This window comes from Tribolium madens, unplaced genomic scaffold, assembly GCF_015345945.1.
Source record: "Tribolium madens isolate multiple individuals breed KSU strain unplaced genomic scaffold, Tmad_KSU_1.1 Scaffold_3;HRSCAF=73;Tcas5.2_LG2, whole genome shotgun sequence".
Classification (NCBI taxonomy): domain Eukaryota; kingdom Metazoa; phylum Arthropoda; class Insecta; order Coleoptera; family Tenebrionidae; genus Tribolium; species Tribolium madens.
In genome coordinates, this window is record NW_025401006.1 from 5992364 (window position 1) to 6016589 (window position 24226).

The 24226-nt window shown below is 33.3% G+C and overlaps 2 protein-coding genes across 3 annotated transcripts in view; both read right to left on the reverse strand.

Annotated features, from left to right (window-relative positions):
* Nucleotides 1–24226, reverse strand: part of LOC123007026 (semaphorin-2A) — a 216711-nt gene that overhangs the window by 105577 nt on the left and 86908 nt on the right. The window contains exon 2 of the mRNA XM_044402032.1: nt 23908–24036. Within this exon, the coding sequence (XP_044257967.1) occupies nt 23908–24001 (94 nt within the window). The 5' untranslated portion in view covers nt 24002–24036. The remainder of the gene's footprint in view (nt 1–23907; nt 24037–24226) is intronic.
* LOC123007027 (metaxin-1) lies at nt 9598–10665 on the reverse strand. Of its 2 annotated transcripts, XM_044402035.1 has the most exons (2): nt 9976–10665; nt 9747–9917 (listed from the first exon to the last, which is right to left on the reverse strand). In XM_044402035.1, the coding sequence occupies exons 1-2, from the start codon at nt 10570–10572 to the stop codon at nt 9891–9893; spliced, it is 624 nt and encodes a 207-aa protein (XP_044257970.1). In that variant the 5' UTR covers nt 10573–10665; the 3' UTR covers nt 9747–9890. The 2 variants fall into 2 exon arrangements, with proteins under 2 accessions (XP_044257969.1, XP_044257970.1); XM_044402034.1 differs by having other exon boundaries at nt 9598–10665.

Consider the following 24226-nt stretch of genomic DNA (forward strand, 5'->3'; position numbering starts at 1 on the left):
TTATTATCGAGTTTAGTCCGGCATTTCGCGAGTTATTCGACCGCCGTTTCGGCTACTACATGTTTACTGAGAATATTAAATTTTATTGTTAATTTGTATGCTGTATATGAGCAGGGTCGTAAGTTATACGAAGCTGTAATCTTGGGCTGTAACTTTAATCGCATTACAGAGCTTTATAGACTTAATAAATTTTATGCAATTACGTAATACACATTGTCAACATTATGCACAAATTCTTGTAAACAATTTTTTACACGAGGAAAAAACCGACATTCATTTGAATAATCTCTGATCTAGTCTGGTAAATTCGAATTTAATTCAGTAGATAGCATCTCCAACTGAAATTTATCTTGACTAAAAATATAATATGCGAGCATGTAAACCGATAGATGCCACACACCGAGAAAATATGGTTAATGTGGACGTATACAGAACATACGCTTTAAAAATTCAAACCTAGAAAATGTACCAGCGAGCGCTAATAAATATTGTAAAATACTAAATTCACATCTCCCAGCTCACTTAAAATAATTATTCCCGATGACGCAATCTGGCAAATCTTTTAAAAATCCTACTGAAAGCTCCAGAGATGAATACACGACGCAGAAAGGAAAGTCATCATTTTTCGGTTATTATCTAGCGTCTAGACAAGCTTTGAGCTTATTATTAAGGACGCCGACATATTTAAGCGAGTGCTGGTGTCAGGTACCGGAAAGCTCGCTGCTGGTGCAGGAAATGGATAGTCTCAAAGCCAGAGATTAGAAAAATAATCGATTAGCGCGAAATGAGAAACATAAAAACGTGTCCGAGGTGTTAAGTGTGGCACAATACAATTATCCGAATGAAGTACAAGCACTTGACACGCGTCAGATCTTTAGGTATATGACTAGAGGAGAAAGCTTAGACACACGTCGGTTCGTATTAATGAATGAGTTTTGTACTTGACACCAGTAATTAATGTCGTAACTTGATGCGAATATGCTGAAGAAGATACGAGAGTGGGTCTGAGTTGACCTCAATTGCACTGTCTCGCAGAGAAACTTATTTTAATACATGACAAAAAAAATTCAAGGATTGGGGTTTTTCAAGATGTTGCAGTTCAAACATCCAATTTTTCACTTTTTTCTCAAAATACTAATAATAATACTTATTTTTTAATAACTTGCCTTATACTGAGTAGTATTATAAAACTCAAACTTGTTCTAGTCTAGTTATCATTTCTAAAAATCTTAAGTTTTTTGTAGGTTCAAAATTTAAATCTTTTTTTCTTAAGAATAATAATTTTTATATCAACATCTATGTTTCATTCTTAAATTTTACTCAAATAATAGGTGGAGAAACGGTGAAAAGCCTAGATCTTATCGTTCGAGTAAAACCTAAACAACTGAAAAAAATTCAAGAATTTGCAAAATGCTGCTGAAATTTTGAATAACAAAATCAAAATTTAGACATATAATGGCCTTTTAGTAATTCTGTTTTTAATACACAAGGTTTTAAACTAAAATTTAAAGATAGTAACGAATAAACATTTTTTAAAACTAACTAAAAGCTCAACAATAAACTTAAAAAAAACTAACAAATTTTAAACTCAGTCAACAAATCTAGATTTATTTGTGATAAAAACAAAAGGAAAAAAATGAAATTTTGTGAAAAAATTAAGGTCTTAACTTCAAATTGCAGGTGTTGCAAAAAACTGAAAACTAAAGATGTTGAAATTCAAAAAACTGAAGATTTTGAGAAATGTAAAGTAAAATACAGAAACCATGACCCTTCAGCGCTTCTACGAGACTGAAAATTTAAAAAATGTTCTTGTTTTTAAAGTTGTGCTTAGAGTGCTTCCGTGCTGTGCCTGTGTGGCTTTTGGTTGTGTTTTAAAAGCTGGCTCACCCTGTATTCACCGGGGTGTGAAGATAATATGTAAGATAAATAAAAAGAATGTATTACAAGAATTTTCTCATTAAGTTTACATGTATAGCTGTCAAGCATTATAAATGAATATCAAACATGATCTGACTGCTGCTAGCGCAGCAATAAATTAAAATGAAAAGAATCGCGGCTGGAAGCTTATCGGAGACAGGTGGTGTTGTCAAATATTCCGTCGCACACCTACTCGCTATGATAACCAAAGTTAATGTCATCAACGAGCGGAAACACGTTTTCTCCATTAAAGTCTTGGATGATATCCGTTTAATTCAATCAGTGCACACATGAGCGAGACCATATCAGACGTTTTCCCTGCACTTTTCAAAGAAAAACCGGCGCTATACGGTGATAATCGCATTGAAATTTATTATAATTACTCAGGTTTGGGATTATAACAGAGTAATGCCATTTGAATTGTAAAATATTTCGGTATGCTAATAAACTTTAGACCAATCTCCGACGATTAATAATGGCTGTGACGGTTTTATATACGCATGAATTATGAAAAACCGGCCGCTTCCAAATCTTATCGCTTTAATTGAATAGCAATGTAGAATTAAAGAAACTATTAATTTTATTCATATCGCGACACAGCAGACAGTTTCTCTTGAGCTTTTGATAAGAATTCAACATTGGAGCTTGGGTGGGACGCTAGAACTTGTTTCAAATTAATATGGGCATGGGACGTCATCTCACTTTTGAGAAACTTGACCTCTGAAACTGTATCGTTGTCTGTTCCAAAACTAACGTTTTTTTTTCAATTAAACGAAACGGAAAACTTTTGTATACCCACTAACTTTTTACCATTTTATTCTATTAGGTTAGTGTTGTCTTGTTGTACTTATCTTAACAGAAATAATATTTTTCATCAACTTTTCTTCCTATTTTCTTTCTTACAATTGTGATACCCCCCAGTTTGACTTTAGAGATAAATGTTTGTGTAGTTGGAAAGAATCAGTGGTGACGGCAAATATAATTTACTTTTTAAATAAGCGTCAGGGGGAGTCTGCTCGGTAATTAAAAAGGCGTTCAAATAAAAAGAAAACATTCATTTATCACTTCTATTTAAACATTGTGAATGCATTTAATGGCAGTGCACTCCTTTATCTGGAATAGAAAGTACATTAGTATTTAAATTATGCAGCACTAAATATCTCGAAATTGCAACTCTTAAAACTCTAATTTCCTCTCGCAGTGAATTAAACGAGAAAACAATAAACTTTTGTCTGGTTTAGTGATTATATTTTTTGGTGTGTTTTGGAGTTTGTCGTAAAAATAAACAAGTCGACTTGTAATTTGTTCACTTATATTTCGGTAGCGTTCGAAATGTCTTGAAACATTTTACGACTTTACATTCGCTAAGCTATTAAAAGGTTCATCTTAGAATCAACCCCTTGAGAAAATACAGGAAAAGGACGTGCTCCGTGTATATAGTATTACTGATTTATTCAAGTTTGTAAGTGCACTAAGGCTATTAAATATTTTATCTCGGTTAAATATGGAATCAAATTTGTGCACATTCGAACAATTTCGCAGATTAAAGTTTGACGAAACGGTAATTGACGAAAAACACATACGAGAACTCCATTTCTTAATTACATGTGTCTTTCTCAGCATCAGCAGCAATAAGAAAAGAAATATGCCGTGCTCTCGAGACGTCACATTACCAAATGAAAAACATGCAGAAGACATAAAACATAAAAAGTACAAGCAGATGCGGTGCTAATGATAGCTGGTCTCGACAGGTGACATGTCGTCCTGTGTTCTCAGAAGCAAAAACAAATATCTGGTTGCACGCAAACTATGCGAGATAACAACCGCTCTCTGCAGATTGTCACTGTGATATCTGTTAACCTAGTTTATCTGCCAGAGACTAATTTAAATTAGTTTTTGTTCCGCGAACAAAAGTTGGAACGAATTCGCCCAGAGCCGTATTAAAAATAAATTTCACTTGTGCCACCACTAATGACTTTATTATGTAGTTCCCGCAGACGATGGAAATGAAGACATTTGCAGAGACGGCTCCGTCACGATCCGAGCCTAACTACGAAATGATTATAAGGCGTAGAAAAGATCGCGGCCCGCCGCTGGCCATAAATATGAATGGATCATGAGAAACCACCAAATTATATCATTATCGGCAAGATCATGATAAATATCGAACCCGAAAAGAATCATCAATTACCAGCCGATCGCGCGCATCATTTATCATCGATATTTTCCACTCTCTAATGATCATCAATTAAATATTTGCCCCTGAAAACTCAATGAGACATCGAGTAATTTCGCTACGAGCAAACTCGCCACTTCAGATTTTATATTATCATTTGCCGTGACTTTTTAATTTCGACGAGCAAATAATTTTCCATTTTCTCATTCAAGTCACGGACCCTGACGTAATTCGCATTTTTATCCGAAATTTTCAGAGTTTCCCCTTCATGCAGTAGATGACTACATTATTTTCAAATTCTCCGGGCAATGAAGTCGAGAAATATCGTATATAAGAACTGGTTACGATGAAACGAAACGTACAAAATGTCTTTAGATGAACGTGTGCACGAATTTATAACCCCAATTGCCGTTACAAAAATTACATAACTTTTCAGACGCCTCGGAGGTGATCGAAAAATTTCACCCGTAATTAACCAAAAAGTGAAGGAAGAAAAACTCTAAGTCGCTCCATATTATTCACAGTAAGCGTTTAAAAAAATTATGGTTATTCTCCCAATATTTCGCCAAATACTTAATCAAGTTTAATGTTTTTGAGTTCCAGTACATTTACCAAGGTGTTTGAGATTTATAATTGATCAAAATCACGTTTTTGCATTTTTATATTTCTAATTGTTCGAATTTTTTTTCCAAGTTTTAAAATTCGGATATCTAGGGTTGTTTATTAAATATACATAATTCTAAAAATCATCGGATTAATATATCGATATTAAAGTTTAAAACAAGTTGATTATAGAATAATTTGTAATAAATACGTACTATAAAAACCCAAAGTGGATAATAATTTACCCTGTATCAAAAATTTCCCTCCCCGTGAAGAACGAGAGACGTCAGAATCTGGCAAATACCATAGGATAGGATTTTTGCGAAATGCGCATACATTTATGCATAAAGCATCAACTGCCACAATACCTTCTGTATACATCGGTGTCGGAATAATTCATTTCTCGTTCGCCTTAAATATGACGGATTGTCGGCAATGAATTTGCTCGTATATATAAGAATTTCATTTAGTTGTGTGGACAGTCAATAAGATTCAAATATAACATTCTTTTATGTCAACATATTCACGTCGCCAAGCTTCAATATCTGAATACCGGACTGAAATGTGCAAATAACGCATACTTCGGTAAATATTGAAATATGTTGTTACCGGCTTATTCCACTTGTCGATGGTGTTTGCGAGGATAAAGAAAAGATACAGGATACAACACGCTGAACGGAAGAAACAGCCAGCGGATCTTTTATTTATTCTACTTGAAAACACCAAACACTCACGAATATGTCTATACAAAATTCAATACCAACTCAATATCATTGACACACTCTTTTTTCGTTTTCTTCATTTAACTGCCTCTTGACGCAATAACAACTAAAACAAATTTGCGGCGCATTACATTATGAAATCGTAATTTATTCAAAAAAGTCGACCGTAAAACTTCCAGACGTAAAAGAAATGAAATACGTCAGGTAGTAAAATAATAGTTTATAGGTTTGCTTTATCGTTTTATTCATACATTATTATTAAATTAAGAGCGCAACACAAAACTGGAAATAGGCAAACAAATAAAACTCCTTGACAAGTGAATAAGTTTCTTCTTGTGTTCTAAGAAGTATTAGACGTCAAAAATGCAATTTCTAGAACAAATATTTAAAATAAAATGCAGCCTTATAAATACCATATGATCGAAAAAATACATCCTTTGGAAGGTTGTGAAGTCATTTTTGCCAATGTAAATTATAAGAAAATAAACAGTTTCTAAATTTTAGTCCTAGTCTGGAACTACTCGTAGTTTAAAATGACATATTCCACACAAGTGGAAAAGTTTGTCTCACGAGCCGAAGGTGAGTGTGACGGTTCCACGAGCGCATATACTAAACTTGTTAACAGGCCCGTGGCTAATAAGTAGGGCGCCCAAAATTTTTATTAGGGCTAGAACAGTTCTGCAGTTTTTTCAAAAAAAAAAAATCTCGAACAGGTCGCTTTAATTTAATTTTTTTAAATGCTTATGTTGACATTTTAGGGACATTTATGACGTCATTCGTTTTGAGTTGTGACATTATGTTTAATTTTTTTTTAATGACAACTGTCATTTTTGTTCACTGTTTTAAACAGCACACATCTTTATCTTAATAAGAAAAAAAAATTAAAACAAAAAAAAATTAATTAAAAAATATTGATAATTAAACACAAAAAGCTTTATCTTTTTGTTTTTGCCTTATTTTATAAAGGACAATTACACAAAAAATAAAAACAAAAAACAATCAGCTCTTATAAAATAAAACAAGAACAAGAAGATAAAGCTCTTTTCTAAGTTCAAACTTTTTAAGATATTTTATTTTATTTTCTTCTTTTTTGCATTTCTTTGATTTATTCTTATTTTTTTATGCTTACCAAAAAAATAATGATGTGTACAATCTAAAATTGTAGTAAAAAATGTCGGTTGACACAAAAAAATGAGGTCATTACTCGAAAACGAATGACGTCATAAATGATACTATAGGGTCAAAATGTATAAAAAAAAATAAAGTCGACCTGTTCCAGGATTTTTTTGAAAAATGACTCCTAACAAACATATGAATTTTGTGTGTTATTATTTCTAAATAAATTTAAAAAAAGCAAAGTTTTAAGGGCTCAGAATATTTAAAGTAGGGCCCTACTTGCCCCCCCCCTCCCACTAGCTACGGGTCTGAGTTGTTACAGAATATCTTATTCTAGATTATATGGTATTTTTCAGAATAAAATGGTGACTTTTCAGAATAACAGATGATTACGTATAAGAGTCATTTTTTATACAAAAATAATTGTTACTTGTACCTATAACTGAGCACTAAAGTTGTTTTTTTAACATGAATATAGTGTTCATGCTTCCAGTCGATAAAAAAATGACTTTATACTGACGTACACATTACGTTTCTTCGCAGATCTTTATATTTTTTTAAAAATTTCAAAACTTTGCAACCAACATTCCACAACATGCACACTTTACTGTCTTGTCGACTTTACTGACGATTTCAATTACCAATATGCAATTAATGACATATGAGTCGAGAAAAGTACTATTTTCTTGACTATTTTAGGTCACTGTACAAACTAATTCGTAATCGTAACCTCACAATTAGATTCTAATTACCTCCAATTTAAAAAAGTTGAAAAAATTGACAAAAGAGAAAGAGTTATGGTTTTTGTAATCATAAACAAAATAAAATTATTCTTTCATCAATAGTCATCACTCAGCAATTTCAGATGAGAAAAGTGGAAAAAAAATGTTTTCAAGATAAGTTTCAAAAAAATGTTATAAGAAACTGGTATACCAACTCCAATCTCTTTATGTTTATTAACTCTCTAATGAACATTTTTAGCTTTATTAAATATTAATAGTTAAGAAAAAAAAGTTTTGTGATAACTGATGATGTATTGACTTCAATTTTTTTATGGCGTTTTTGGATTTACTTTTTCGATATAAATTGCTAGTTTTCTTGATGTTTATGTCGGTCCTCTGCTTGTTTTGCGCCTTTTCCGTTGTGGGGTTTCAAAAATCGTTCATCTCTGAGCTGAGGGGTCCGATTTCTTGGTGACCTAATCAAAACACAAGTTTCGTCGTAAAATTGAGGAAGTAGTCGCGGGATCTTATCTCTCGGAAATCAGAATTTGCATTGCTTTCCGGCGAATTGTATATTTTAGTGTTTTGCATTTTTTGCAAAGCATAAGAAAGAATAATCGCTAATTTGAATTGCAATCCTCTAAATCTTTCAGATTTGATACATGGTTTCTCAACCGCCCTCGTCGCGGCTTGGGAAATATCCGAGAGCATGAATATAAAAAGTTCGCGATGCATTTTGCAATCCCAATCAAAACTTTCCCTTTAATCATCCGACTTGAGTAATTTTTAGAAGCTTTTAAAATTTGCTTTATGGAGAATTTAATGGGATTAACTAGATAAAAGGATTCCTCTGTTCTGAACTAAAATAAGATGACCTATTTAAAATTTTTGCACTTTGAGTGGACTCGGTTCGATTTATTGATGATCGAATATGCAAACATTAACATTTTCCAGTACTACATCAACATGAAAGAATGGTGCTGACGTTTAATTTGTGTACTTAATTGAATCTCGACCCCCTTTTTAAATCAGAAACCTCCCTCTAGAATTGTAATCCTCGTCTTTTATTTCCTTTATTAGGATGTATAAATATGAAGTAGGGAGCATGCTTCGTGATATAATTGCTTATTTAGCCGGTGTTCCCGTTACTAAACGGTGATTCATAAAGGACATGTCGCATTAATTTGACAAACTGAGTAATTTCGATAATTTAGTTACATCCGACGCAGGTGCTCGATACAGCGATCTTCGCCAGCCCTTTATTTTCGCGCTGACAGACGGCTCGGGAAAAATACACTAGAGCTAAAACTTTAGGACAACAACATCCTGCTCGCTGAGTTTAACATAAATTTCCCATTTCGCCCTAAACTAAACATTTGTTCGCCAAGTTGAATACTAACAATGGCAGCTAACTACTCGTCAACTTTGTTTACTGTGGATGCCAGCCAGATTGAAATTTAGCTGTCGCGTGCCGACATATTTTTCTTGACTGACCCTCGATCGGAAAATACCAGCAATTTATTTCGAAGACATTGTTTTTGTAAAAGCCGCTCAAACCCTTACAGCTAATGTTATTGTTTTCCGTCGTAAATCTGGGCGGCGATTCGCCAAATCGTGCTCTTTCATGACATTTTATACTTAGATAAAAGAGTAAAGCAGATAGTCCAAAATAAATATAAATTGTCAATAAACCAAAAACTTTCACTTTCACAAAATTACTGAGCACTTTTATTCTGAAAAAAGTGTTCCCGGCTAAGACTTTCTCGCCAATGTTTTTGTTGTTATGATCAGATAAAATCGAGGAGAAAATACTTCAAACATAAAATTTTAAATGAAGTAAGTTCAGAAGGCATCCATATTTAAAACTGTCGTAATCTGATGATAATAAATACAAATATACCTACTTCTATATTGATTTGCTTAATTAAAAAATATTTCTCGTGTTTGGATTTACGAAAAAAATATAAGCTATAAAAACTTTTGAGTATTTTTCAGCATGTCAATTTTTTTATAAATGCAAAGATTTACAAAACCTGAAAATACAAATTCACCAGTTGTTTCATCCATAACAAAAGTTGTTTTTGCAAAAATTTATGATTTACTTATTATTTTATTAAAAATGCAAATTTTCACCGTATTATTTCAAGCTAAATAAGCTGTAACTTTTTTTTCACACGAAGAGGCTTTTAAATAATATTGGACGTATTTTTTGCATGTAATAAAAACCGTTTAAAAAATTATTAAAATCGACTTTTTATCTGTAGCGGTAGCTTTTATAAATAATTTTTTATTTCTATATTCTTTTTAACTTAACAAAGTTTTAAATTAAAACACAGCTTTATTCTAACCACTTTATTACAAAACTTTTACAAAAACCATAATTTCTAACAAGCAATACGCAGTACTGAGTCAGTTCAGTCTTAAAATATAACTAATAAAAATTTGTCAATTTTATAAGCCCCTTCTTAACCGCAAATCCCACTGCTAGGGATGCGGCACTCACAACTAGGATAAAAACGGAAAGATAGGAAACCTCATCATCATTTTGCCGATTATTGCTTTCGGGTTGCAAATATTTAATGTTTCTTTTAATTTCAGGAAAATATTTTGCGTCTATTCTTTTAACAAACTCGGTCAGATTCGGCCACATTGACAACAATGCTGGAATATCATTCGTGGGAAAGGGTAATTTGACTAAGGGGGCTATATGTGCATATACCACAACGTCTAAGGTAAGGGGATAATCGCCGTAGAAAAACTTGGCTTTGCCTAGGCGAGTGGAAAGTGTTGACAAACACGTAGTGGCAGTTTTCGTGATGTATTCTTTGATGACTTCCATGTCGGTGTCGAGGGGGTACAGCGTCTCGATCAATTGCAACGCTTCGTTTTTCTTGTGCTTAGTGTACGAGTAATTGAAGGGAAAAGGCAGTGCTTTCATGAACCACCGATTGATAAATTCCTCGTTATTTCTTTGATCCACCCAATAGAGGAATTCCAAAACTGGCTTTAATTTCATTGAGACTAGATTTATTAGCGCGAGAGTCTCGCTGGAATCTTTGGCAGAGAGGTTGTGGTCGAGGTCCCCGTGGAGGCTTTTCCAATGGAGGTGTATTTTCGGAAATTGGGTCACGGTGACGTTGCCACACCTCAAACTGGGGGCATTGTACAAAGCACATGATTTAACACCGTTTTGAAGCTTTATTTCAACGGAGAGTTTCTTGAGCCGGGCGTAGAAAATCGACTCGATGCAACCGACGTCGAGCGAAACCAGGCCATAGTCGCCTTCGATGACGTAAAGACTCGCCACTTTATCCATTTAATCACGTTTTAGAAGCAAATACGAAAAACATTACGGTAATTTCTACAAGTTTTTGAGGTTAAAACGAGAAATGTCAGCGCAGAACTGTCATTGATTTTTCGATTAGGGAGCGACTTTACCGGCACAGGCGCGCTAAATTTAATTAGGCTGTTTTAAGTAGCTTACCGTATTTTCTTTCCCCATTTAGACGAAAAGCCCTTATTTACGCACAACCTCTCAAGTGTTTGAGTAATAACCGTTAATGCCAAAGCGAAGAAATTGCGAAGGGATGTAAACTCCCCATTTCGAATATGCAATTTAAAAGTAAATTTAAAAGTAGACCACAAAAACGTTTTATGGATAATAAAGACGTACATGAATGTCAAAATTTCTTCCAAATTGACCTTCATCTAAGAGAAAAATGGGGATAATAAACTTTATTGTAGTGTAAATAATAAAAAACTGAGTGTTTTCATTTGAAACTTTATTAAACCTGTCCGAAAGCCTCCCATTTAGATAACATAATGTGCTTGTCAACTAAAAATTAATTTTCATAATTTTCGAAGTAAAAGCTTTGCAGTACGAACGATGTGTGACAGTAAAAGTAATCCATCGTCCATTAACTAATGTAAAATATCACGATTTAAAAAGATATAATTTCCGATTGTAATATTCAGTTTTAGTTATAAAAGTCCCAAACTTTGTGATAATTGCAAGTTGTTTGGGCATTTACTGTATGAAAGCTTGTCACTTTAAAGTTGTTATTAAACACGCTAAAAATTCATTAATTGTGTTTTGAGTTTGTATTTGCTATAATTCATCATTCTATTAAGAAAAGGGTGATTAAAATTTTATTATCTGTTAAAAGTTGGAAAAGTTCATGAGTTTCGCTGTACTCATAAATCTCAGACTGTGGTGTGTCATGGACTAAGCACCTTTCTAGAACTTGTGTTTTTGCATCAATTAAGCTTAATTTTCTGTTTTAGTGCGTTTGCGAGCTTTTAAAGTTTTAATGCGACAATTCATAGAAAAGTGAATCGATTAACAAGCACTATCTTAGAATTTTAAAATGAAAATTTAATCCGTCACTCACTTAGCGATAAAGTTCTTGCTATTATTACCTTCCAACAAGAAGTTTAAATGCATTCAATGCAAGCCACCTATTTACTCTGAGTTATAAAATTACACAAGCACATAATATATGACATAATGTATTAAACTGACATCCTTTAGTCTCAACCGATCCAGGCTAATTACAAATTTATTACCATTAAGCCCAGGTAAGCCCGTCTAAGATCAAGATCCATCCCGGGAGTTTACAATTAATTACGTATCGAAAATTTCAGTTATTTACAATTAAAAACGTTTCAAGGGAGTTATAAACATCCCTGCTTCCATCATAATGAATTTCTGTGGTTTAGAGTACGTTGTAATTTTTTGAGACGACATTCCGTCATCATTTTCACTTAATTAAATCTGCTATGAGTAATCACCGCCCTAAGCGACAAAATGTTACAGGGTGTGTTAATTATCAGCGTTGTTGCTACAATTCAGCGACTAATATAGGCACTGCTGAGAGCGACAATCTTCACGCACATTTTTTTGCCAAAACCTGTGCCAAAATTAACCAAAATCCCTTGTTTTTATTTTTATGATTTGTGTGAGAGGCTTGGGACTTGTTTACTTTCATGTATCTTTCCATTAACCTCCATAAAAGGTGTTATCTGTAACGTCATACCCTTTATCTGTGAAAATTTAGCGTTTGTTGTAAAGTTGAAGGTATAAGAGCTTACTCGTTGGCTAATTTCAAAAACACATAAAGAGGGAAGCGTCGCAGAGTGTCTCCTAATTACCAGATAAGATTGCCGTTAAAACAAGGAAATGTTGCTTCTTTGTCGCTGTCGCGCCGACTTTCTATCTATTTTCTTCCTCATTTGGCATTTTTAATTTTGCACTTAGTCCTGCCGGCGATTATTAATTTTAGATGACAGAAACCACCAACTTTTCTTGTTTCCTTACAATTTAATAAATACAGACTGCTGACAGAGCGATAGTAAATTACAACAACCGGTTATTAGTTTTAATTTAATTCGCTAAATAAGTAGGAGGAGTCGCACAAGAGCATGTCCTTGACTGGGAGGCAATATATTAAACCTCTCGGCGATATTAAACATGGTACACTTGCGATGCTATCAGTTTTAGTAATAATTGAAGTCGGGGCCGATATGAGGTCTTTTGATCCAGCTCCTGATCCGATTTCACCAATTCAAAATTATTTTCAGACAGAACAATGACCAAATGGCACATAAATACGTTTTATCTCGGACTATTGTCTCAGATCTTCACGCAAATAGTTTGCTGTTCCACCAATCACAACGCGGTTTTAATTATCTCTAAGGTTGTTAAATTAATTTTAATTTAATTTTGACTCGAACCGTTCGGCTGATGGCTGGAATTAATCAGCAATGTTATCGCAATGCATTTATGCAACCGGAATATAAATGTCGGTTTTAATTAACGTTTTAATAAATATCAAATTAAAAATTACCCTGATACGTTGTTTGAACGCGATAATTCTATGATTAAAACCCGCCGCGTTCGAAAAATGCAAAGTTCTCATTGTTTGAAATTATCTGCCAATGAATTTAATAAAAATGAAAAAGGGAAGAGGTTGGTAATTTATGATTCATGTTTGATGTCTTATTGCAATAATTTGAATAAAGTACAAGTTATGTTGGAACAGGGATGTAAAATGAAGTAATTAAATCATGTAATAAGACAGCCGCTGGAGACCGAAGTAACGAAGGAACAAAAATACTGGCCATTATTTTGACTTACAGCGTAATATGCGCAAAATGAGAGGGACTAAAAAATGTAGCAATATTTCGAGTTAATTGAAGCTCTAGGTAAAGGTAATAACTTCATAAAGTCCAGAGGTAATTTAGAATAAGCGGTTCTTAGTTAGAAAATGGATGTTGTTGAAAATTCGGTAATAAGTTGTGATTAAAATTTCGCTGTCACGTTATTTAGTTAAATACAGATGATTAATGATTTTTGTTGTCGCGTTTGAATAAAATTTGAATTCAGTATTAATTTCTGTGTAGATTAAAAAATCGGTAATAAAACGAGCGTGTGTCGGAGCAAAATTAAAAAAAAGCAATTATGTGGAAATTGCCGCAGTCAAACGAATTCATTACCTGAAACTGAACAGTGGAAATTAGTGGTTGGAAGTTTATTCAAAAAAGTCAAGTCAAAATCAACTAGAATAGTGAGTTTTTTTAATTAGAGTCTTGGCAGTAAAAAGTCCGTCTTTCAGATAACATCGGTACTGAGAGGAGGGAGAAGAAAATTAGGAGGGCTGAAAAACGAGCAAAAAGTTAGTCAAACTGGATTATTTCGGAGCAAAGACAAAGTAGAGAGGGTGCATAACGAATTAGCAAGTGTTAAAGCGAAAATGGCGAGCATTTTAAATATTCGAAACATGATTTTTATGCGGAATAACGATTTTGCATCGCAAAGCACCGAGATTTTGATTTGATATTAGCGTCTGGGGACAAAAACGCAACTAAATGGAACTATAATGAAAACTTTGTCTGAGAAATCGAAAAATTCCCATTGGCCCCGGAGAACAAAACGAACGGACAATGAGTTAGCAGGAATTGGAGAGAATAAATAGGTTGTGAAATAAAGAATGTTGTAAGAGCGGTCCGATTGGTGTGGAGTCTCCGAGTGGTCGTATATAAAGCATAATGGCTTTAGTAGTAACCTTTGCCCTCAAAAAATTACCCAAATATCAACAATTGTTAAATGTTTCCGTGTGTCGGGAAGAGAAATGTGCCTTTACTCGGCATAATAGTGTGGTGATTGCAGCCGGATTATGGCGGATAAACGTAGATTAGCGCACCCCTGGGTGACAACAGCAGCTTCAACTCTTTCATCGTCTGACACTAGAATTTATATTTACAACTCACTTATCTAGGAAAAACACTCCCGGAAAAAATCCACCCCAGTGTTAAATCCTAAGCGGACCAAAACTAATTTCATTAAAAAAGGTATGCGTTATGAGACTGTCCGCTGGTCGAGAATATAAAAGCCCGTTCAGAAGCAGCTTTTATTTATAGGTGGCCCATAATCCAATTTGTGAGCTTGTGATATATAACAGCGCATGTTTTGCGTTTGGATGTGCTTTTGAATTAATTTATTGTTTTTACAATGCTCATTCGTTTATTATATATGTGTTTGAATTTTAAAGTATGAATTTATTATCAGCCAACGGCACAACATACCGCACTTTCTAAACAAATGCGCCACAATTTACACTGGTAAAAACTGTTTTATCACCGCGAATTTATCTAGCCGCGATATTCGCCGGATAAACGCAGATTAAAACGTGTAAATAATAGAACAACGACCACCTTTACTCTCCACCCGGCAATATGACACATCCAAATTCTCCAAAGTGTGCAAAGCGGGTGAAAAATATTTGTTATTACTAAATTTTCACTAATATTTCTACAAATTTCCGAAGAAAAATATCTCTTATACAAAGGCAATTTATTATATCTTGTAAGAAGTGTTTTTAAAAATCCATTTCTTCTATTCACTTTTTTATTAACCACTGATTTGCTCCACTCCATTAAAATTATTGATTTGATGAATAAAGAAAAAAATTCTTTCATCATTTAAAAACCATTTATTAACAAAACCATCCTTTAATAGAAGTTTTAAATAAATAATGCTCTCATCAACGGTGCTACTACTGTGCTTATTTTAAAATACGAGTAATGAAAAACTACTGTAACAAACACTCACTTGTCAATCGGTGATTACCGCACTTGTTACTACAGGAAAATAAAACTTTGCAATTGTTAATCGCTCTCTTTAACGAAATCAATAAAAGTTCAAACTTCAAATATTGTTATTTAATAATATTGTTGGTATTTTCTTATTTGTTTATAGAATGTAAATACATATTTACATTAAATTTAATATTACTTGTCAAATTAGGGACAATTAGAAATTGAAGTTTAAAATAAATAATAAAAAATAAATGTAGACTAGTACAGAAAAACTAGATTAAACAAAATAAAGTATTAGAATTGAATGAATCTATTTACTGACCGAAAAAAATCTGTTTCCCATTTCTTATACAGGGTTATTCACGAGAGGGTTATTTCTGATAATTTTTTTGCCGCAACCAACAATACCAATATCACTAAGTGCTAAATTAAATATGTTATTTTTTTAAATTAGAAAGTAATAAGTTGGATAGATTTGACAGAAAAGTCAGATTGACAGATAACCTATATTTAATCAAAATTCAACAAATAAATTAACAAGTTAAGTTAATGTAAAAGGTGTTTGAAGTGTCTACCATCGGCTTCTAAACATGCGCCTAGTCGGTTGGTAAACGATAACAAAACATGTCGCAACGTTCGAGAGATAATTTTTTTGGTTTAATGTCAAAGAGACAAGACTAATAACAGATATCGTAGATTCAGTTATAATTATTTTAAAATTTGATATCAAGAAATTGTTGCAATATGTATAATGGGTTGCGGCAAAAAAAAATCAGAAATAACCCTACTACTATAAAGTTTTACATTTTCTAGCTTCTACAAAAGTAGTAGGTACCTATACAAAAATCGTTTTCTTAAGACCTACTAAAAATTTTATGATACATATGTAAGAGATTAACCAAACAATGGCTTGAATTTGTAACCTTCCATAAATGGCACGTTCCTTTGCACGTGTTACTGCACCCACCAGTACAAAACAGGGCCGTATTTAAAACCAAAGAAGTGGTAGAGTTTTACCAAGCTATTATTAAAAAAATCAGCTTTATTTAATAATAGTTAGTAACACTAACGATCTGGCTTTTTTAAATTTCTTAAAATACTTGTCTTTAATAACAACTACATCAAAAACTATTATAGCTATTTATGTATCAAGTACGCAAAATAGGGTTATAGGGGACGAATCGTAATTAATGACGAGGCAACGTAGGAGCCGAGTCTTAAATGAGAAAAGTCACGTAAAACCTATTGCGTATGTGGTGCATACAAGATTTTTTTTGTTAAAGCTCCCAAAATACGAATTCACACCTCTTACTAATTAAAAAAATTTCGTTATCATAGTAACCAATTTTATTTTTTAGTCCGCAAAAACTGTTTTTGGGGACTGACTACCTAAAATAACCGTTTTGCGAACTATTTTATTGAGTCCGGAAAAGACTCATTTTAAGGACTCAAATGAGTCCCTAAAGCAGCTGTTTCCGGAAGCGTATACAAAATAAATATTTTAAGTATTTTAGACAAAAAGAAAGTAAGTAATCCGGCCCTGTTAAAAACTGACCTGTTTTCTTGGTTTCTGGTCCATATGAGATCCACTAATTTATGATTTGTTTACCCTCTGGTTTACTCTTAACAATACCGCATTTAACTTAAAAGTAATAAAATTTTTAGTAGGTCTGAGAAAAACTATTTGTCTTTATGATTGTCCATTTTTTACTCAAAAATTACAATCATATTTTTTTCGCAAATTTTAATCACTCATATATTTTTTCAAAGTGCTATTGAATGTTTTAAAATGTTTGCCAATTAGTATTAAGCAATTTCAAATATTTCCTTACAAGAAACTGATTTATTGTTACGAAGAGTATTTGATACAGAAAATCGTCTTTCAATCTTGGTGGTTTAAAATCCATTTAAAATGACTTATTGCTGATTAAAACAGTGTGATCGGTTAACGAGTTTTTTAATTGCAGTGGCTTAGAGGTAAGTCTGGTTATCAGCAGGATCTCGTAATCCTGCAGCACTCGCACACATGTGTATGATGTACGGCAGTTCATTTAGGGAAATCCGGATGCATATTCTCTATTTCTCGCTCGGCTGGTCACGGATGTCATAGTTAAAATAAAGGACTGCTGGCTGCTCCCTTTCATGTGCAAAAACTGTGTTTTTTTAATACGACTCGAAGCCGAGTTTTTGCAGATGTGATTTACCCTCATGCTACTTTAAAACAATATTTAGTATTAGCCCAGCTAAGCTCTCCAACTGGATTCTGAAGTATGGCTTAGTTTATGCATTATCCGCTACATTTCTGCGATTTTATTTTCGATTCCGGTTCAACGGATTTCGAATAAATTTGTGGCTGTTTAAATATTTAACGGTGTATAAATTACGCTTAACGGGCGTTTTTAATAGCACTTTAATTTCACTTTGATTACATTTCACTCAAATATTGAAAGTTAAGTTTTCAGCAAGTTTTATGTCGGAATGGTTTATGGCCGTCATAAAAACTCGACGAGGATCAGACCGATGGCGATGGCTCTCCGTTTCCTGCTGTAATGAGGGTATTTTCTATGAATAACTTCTATTCACACACGCAAATTTGTACACAATAAGTGAGCATTTTAATATTTACATAAATCCAAACTATTTCAGTTTACAGCAAAAGCCGGCCGATTTTGATCTCAATTTTTTTGATGAATAATTATTATATTGTTATGACCCCCATAAATCCAGTCAATCTCACAAATAATAAAACAAAAATAACCGTTTTAAAACGGTTTACGACTATTTACAACACCTTTGCGCGTTTACTGGGCAAGATTTCAACTGATTACAGAAAATAAAATCGATCGAAAAATAATTTTCTTCTAATTGTAAATTCTGTTTGATTTATGACTTTGAAACTCAGGTCATTAAGTGTCCGCTTTTCCAATGTAAATATTAATATGATACTCTTACCATATAGATTCAGTCAGGGTTGTGGTTATTTGCTTGGACATTCCGGCGTGTAATCGCAAGTACAACATACCGGCCCTAAACATTCCCGCCATTCTGGACCGGTCCGGGATTCCTCCGAGAATGTTTGGGATGTTTCGATAGCACCCACGTCCTTGCTTAGGTGCCAAATAACTCCATTGTATTTATTTTATTTCGCAAAGTTTTTGAGCAATTGGCATGTCGAAAATTTGCGTTAATTGCTGGAATATTCTCCATTTCACAACTATGCCTTAAAGTTAATTTATACATAATATAATCGATGAGGAATCCTCCTCGAATAAGACTCTTAGAGAAAGCGACCGCAGTTTGCCCTTAAATTACTCCTCAAAGATGACTGGTATTTCATATGCAGTCGCTTTTACGACACGGCGAGAGTCTTCTAATCGACTTACAATATTAATGAGTCGACGTTGAAAGCTTCTGAATGGGATAATTTCAAATTTCGCAAAATGTAGTTTTTAATTACAACGCTGGAAAAAGAGTACAATATCTATAAAATTCAGTATTTATGCACAAAGTTGGAGAAGTAATTAAAGTTGCAAGTCATATTACATTCTTTTCTTTATAGGTACATACCTTCATTACATTTAGATACCTAATATTATAAATTTTAGAAGAGAGGTGCAAACAAGTTTTAATTAATCTGTCACGATTAAGATACACAAGCACACTAGTATAACACATTCCATCTTCTACGACTAAAATAAGAGCCCCAAGTCAAAATTTGACAAAAATATTAATCGACGTTTTTTATAGCCGCTCAAATACAATTTTGAACAAAAGTAAAGGCTCAAACTTTCCAATTTTTTTTCCAATAAGTTCTCAGTTGTTAATGAGTATAAAACGTAATTTCTGTGGTTATTTTATGTTTCGTCTTTAGAGGTGCCTGCATAAAGCCATGTCTTTTTTGCAAAAATGGAATTAAAGAAATGTATGTTTTGTTGAGCAGTAGAATATTTTTGTTAACTAGAAACCGTTGACAAATTTTTGATAAAAATGTATTTATATTTTATTACAAAGGTGCAAAAATATTTATTAAAAAAATTGTAGTTCTTAATAGAACGAGGATAATAAAAAAAAGTATTTCCAAAGAGCACTTACGAGTATGCAAACGATTTTTTATTCATTAGTAAAACACGTGTGTTCAATAGTTCAGTATCTCTGAAATTGCAGTTTCCGCTAGATTAGAGTGGACCTCTGCACACGCGCTAAATACGCACTAATCCTCTGGTTCAAGTGCAGATTTGTTTATTGCCACCCCTTTGAAAACGTACACGTGTCAGATTCACTTTTTATAATGGCTTCATGGACACATGGTTTAATTGATTTCTCAAAGGGACTTGAAATTAGAACCGTTTACGACCCTTGCTCATTGCAAAAATTTTGCTTGGGTGCAGATGCATCATCGTAAATTATCGTTAATTATAAACTACCAGTATAATACCTGTGATTGTTGATAGTATGGTTTATGACTACTCACTTGTGATGTTATACGAGCCAAGCATACGTAACAATTACGATAAAACCTCCATTACTCTACTAACTAGCCTATGAGGAGATGCTTTGATGTGGCAGATACATTTGTATTGTAGCTGACATAAGCGTAATGTGCTGCAAATATCATAATCCGCAAGATCTATGGCCGTTTTAAAAGTTTAGTAATTAGTTGGTGTTTATTTCAATTATTCATTTCCTTTATTAATTAAGTGAATTTGTTGGAATGGCGTGGTTAATGCTAACAAATCGTCCTGAATTCGGGTCGAATTTCCTCCAGTTGTGAAGAGTCCATTTGGGAGTTGTCGGTTCATGAAGGGAAGAATCTTTAGTACGTCCGGTCATTTGGTGTGGCAAACATGACCTTGATCACGTGTAAAACAAGGCATACATATTTAAAACGGCGTGAAGAAGTAAGGTGAAGGCGAAAAAGAAGCCGGAGTTATCGCACCTACGGGATCTCGCGTTGCCAATAAAACATAGCAGGGATCAAAAATATAGTGTGCACTTTGGCTATAAACTAAAATAGGTACGGGATATTCACATTCAAAGGTGGCTTCTGATTCCTGAGGGAGCGTTGGGAAACTTTTCAAGTTTTCTAGACCGTCCTCGTGTTTCGTGGAAATTTACATGGCAACCTGTCCGTGGAGCGCTTTCGGACTGGATGAAACGAATATAACTTTCTCTTACTAACAAGACGGGAGCTGTTTTATAGGGGATAGATGATACTTATGATATTGAATATAAAGTTATGCGTAACCCGATTTGAATACGAAGAACCGAAAATGCGATCTAATTCGCACGAGGCGGATGAATTTTCCGATAAAATGTGGTTCATCAATTCCAAGTTTATGATTATCCTAATGTGCAAAATTTATGTGGTAATTTCCCGAAATCTCGATCAAAATATACGACGCCATCTACAGACCGTCATTATAACGCGGTACTAATGCATCTTGCACTTAAACACCTGCCAAAAATGTTTAATATTACATTAAAATAAATACAAAAAAATTGTCCTAATTTTATGTCTTTATTACACATTTTCAACTTTTTCGCAAGCAGAGAGAATAAAATGTCACTCAAAAATAGCTAAAACGTATGGCAGCGCAAAATTTTTTAAAAACACACCGCAAAATAATATAAATAATAGAAAACAAAATAAACCAGTTACATAAACGACATCGTACCCAAATCAACAAAACGATCGTTTCTAAATGTACAAAATTAAATAAAATAGTATGCATGTACATTTTGCAATATACAGGATGCGCCAGAACTTGGGCCTCAGAGAAAAATGCAGAAAAAAATGTAAGGTAAGATACCAGAGACATAGAAAAAATATTAAAAAAATTATATCTATAAAAATTTCAAAGTTATGAGAGTTTAAATTTTGCACTTTGACTATTTATTTTTGTTGGAAAAATTATTTTCCAAGTTTTCTGGTATAGAAGAAGAAACAAGAAAGCTGTATCCTAAATTGTAACTCTATTTAATGTTATTTGTGACTTTCATTGGCAATTTTTTTTTCTTTACTAAGTAAAATTTTTTGACAGATTGAATTTTTTATACATTTCTTCCATGTTCCTAGTATTTTATCTTACTTGAAATTTTCCTCTTGTATTAAAATAACTATGTAGAATAGTTCAATTAATATGAACGCCCCTTTTTATTAAACGTATAATATTTATTGCTGTAAAAACAAAAACAACCTTATTAATACTTTTAACTTTTTATAAAACTTGTATAAGGTACATCAAGAAACTCAGTTTTTTTGATAAAATTTCTACGTAAAACAGTCAAATTCTATTGCACTACTAAATTTCAGAAAATTAACTTAAAATGCTTATCTTGAGGAAATAAACAAATTATTATTTTAATTTTTCAATTGGATTCTGAACTGTTTTATCGTCATCGTATACATGTATGATAATAAAAATAAGCATCAATTATTCGTTATTATTAAATACGGTTCCACAAAGTACTTGTAAGTGCGCAATCTGCACTTTATCATTTTTATTTTTACATTTAATTATGTTCAATATGTATTTGAAGAGACTGATTAAACCGTCTCAATATTTTTTTATTATAATTAAATGGGAAAACCATTCTCAACAAACGAAAATGTTACATTGTCGGTGTTTCTCTCTTCTGTGTAATAGCGCTTTTGGACTCCGATTACCAGCTCTCTTGGAGGAATTGGCGCAATGAATCCAATTTAAGTGTACAATAGCCGAATAAAATAAAATTTAAGTGTTGTAATTTGGTAAAGAAACGCGTCGTTCCGTTGTATCGGGTCAAAATGTCGATTAATTAAAAAATCGTTGCGCCCTTTTATGCTTGCGCATCGTAGTAAAAAATATTGCGTCTGAAACGTATCAGCGAATTTCACTCTTCTCCCCTTTGCGCAATAAAAATCTGCCTAATCAAAATTTGCGTCTGAACAAAGGGTAAAGTTAGGGTCCGGTCGTTAAAATTCTCTAATGCAGATATACGAGTCAGAAAAGTGTTTAGTCGTGCGTCATTTCTCGCTGGCATTAAGCAAACGTAAGTCTCTGGAGTCGGATACAAACATAGCAATGTTAAACTAATGGGGATGTGTTGTCTCGCCGTGGCGCTCCATAAAACCAGATGTTACTCATGTGGGCGCTACGGATCTCATTTCCATGCTTAAATTCCCCCTTGTAGCTGCCACTGATGCTGAATTATAGATGCAGCCGTATATTTATTGCTGTCCTTTTTCAAGGTGGGATTCGCCATTGTGATCTCGGCCTAGGCACGGTCCCACAGGTATTACAACCTGGAATGTTTATTGTGGCCCCCACTTATTTTATTCCGGTGAACTGTTAAAATATTTCCGCAAACTTTCTCAGAGCTCGCGCGCTTCACTCGAAAACACGAATTATTTATGCACTCGGGACCTCTTCTTCTTGGCATTAGTCACAAATGTGAAAGCTCGACTCACAAACATTCATTATTCAAATCTCTTCTAAACACACACCGATTTGCAATTTTTATAACCGCAACTAACACATCTAATACTCGTATTTTAAAACGAAAAAAAAAACATCAATTTCTAAAGAAAAGAAAATAAACATTTGGTCACTTTGACATAAAAATTGTAATACATCAATTAAAAAAGTAAGCTTTTCTTTTGGTAAGTTATACATTCTTTTGCTGCCAACTTATTATTCATAACTACAAAAATTTAAATTCGTATTTTTGCTTTCTAATAAAATATTGAGGATTTGAAAGCGCTGTTCAATAAGCTCCTAGAAATCCGAACTTAAGCAGGCAAAAAGGGTCTTTCTTGTCCTTTTCAAAACAGTGACTTAACTCAAAAACATCTTAGTCAAGATCTTTTATAAAACGGATTCCATATGAAAAGGAAAGTTTCAATTTTTCATTAATACATAGAAATGGCAAAAGCTTTAGGAAACAGCAGATATGTAATTTTTTTAAATATTATATTCTTCCAGGCTTTATAAAACATGACAAAACCGTTATGTAAAACATTAAAAAAATTAAAGCTGCAAAATTCTCTTTGCTGGACAATTTGGGGCAAATATCAGAGATTTGGTGAAGCGCAAACCGTTTGAAAAATCCATTTCGTGTAAAAAGCATCAGCGACCGTCCCGAAATAAATTATTTAAATATTCCGGTCATATATAAAATGTTGCAAACCGGTCCGATATAAGCAACTGTCCCCTACACTTGCTGAAATTTATGACGCTGTAAAAATGTTAAGAGCCGTCGCGGCGCTTCATTTTACCTCACTTCTTCAAGCATCACCGGAAGACAATTTCGAGCACTACAAATATTCAAATGTGAGATTTTGGTCCTGATTCATGATTTATACGATTGAGAGAGGGCAGCAGTAAAACTTTGTGCAATTTTAAAACATGCATAGATAAAATGAAGTTGTTTGAGATAAAATCTCGGTTAGAAAGGAAATTACGCGACTGCTGGACACTTACGAGCTTAATTGAGCTTATCTTAATTTTATTTTTCAAGAATCTACATATTATTCGAGACACGTAGATTTAATTAAGACGAAACATAAAATTACCTTCATCGATTTTTTCATTTTCAGGTTCCTGCGAGGCTGTTGTTAGAAGTGCCACCAAAGAGATAACGAATATTTCGCGATACGGCGAGGACATCTTCTTTATTCCCGCACAATCACTGACACTTTAGTCTGAAACAAAAATACATATCAGGATAACAGAATTAGGGAAATTTGCAAATTGAATTTCTCATGACATTTCCTCCATTTCCATTTACTAGAGGAAGGGGGATCAAGACTTTTATTCGAAATTATGGCCGAAACTAATCAAGGTGATTATGTATCGAGCTTATTTCAGGCAAATGATAGAAATTACTCTTAT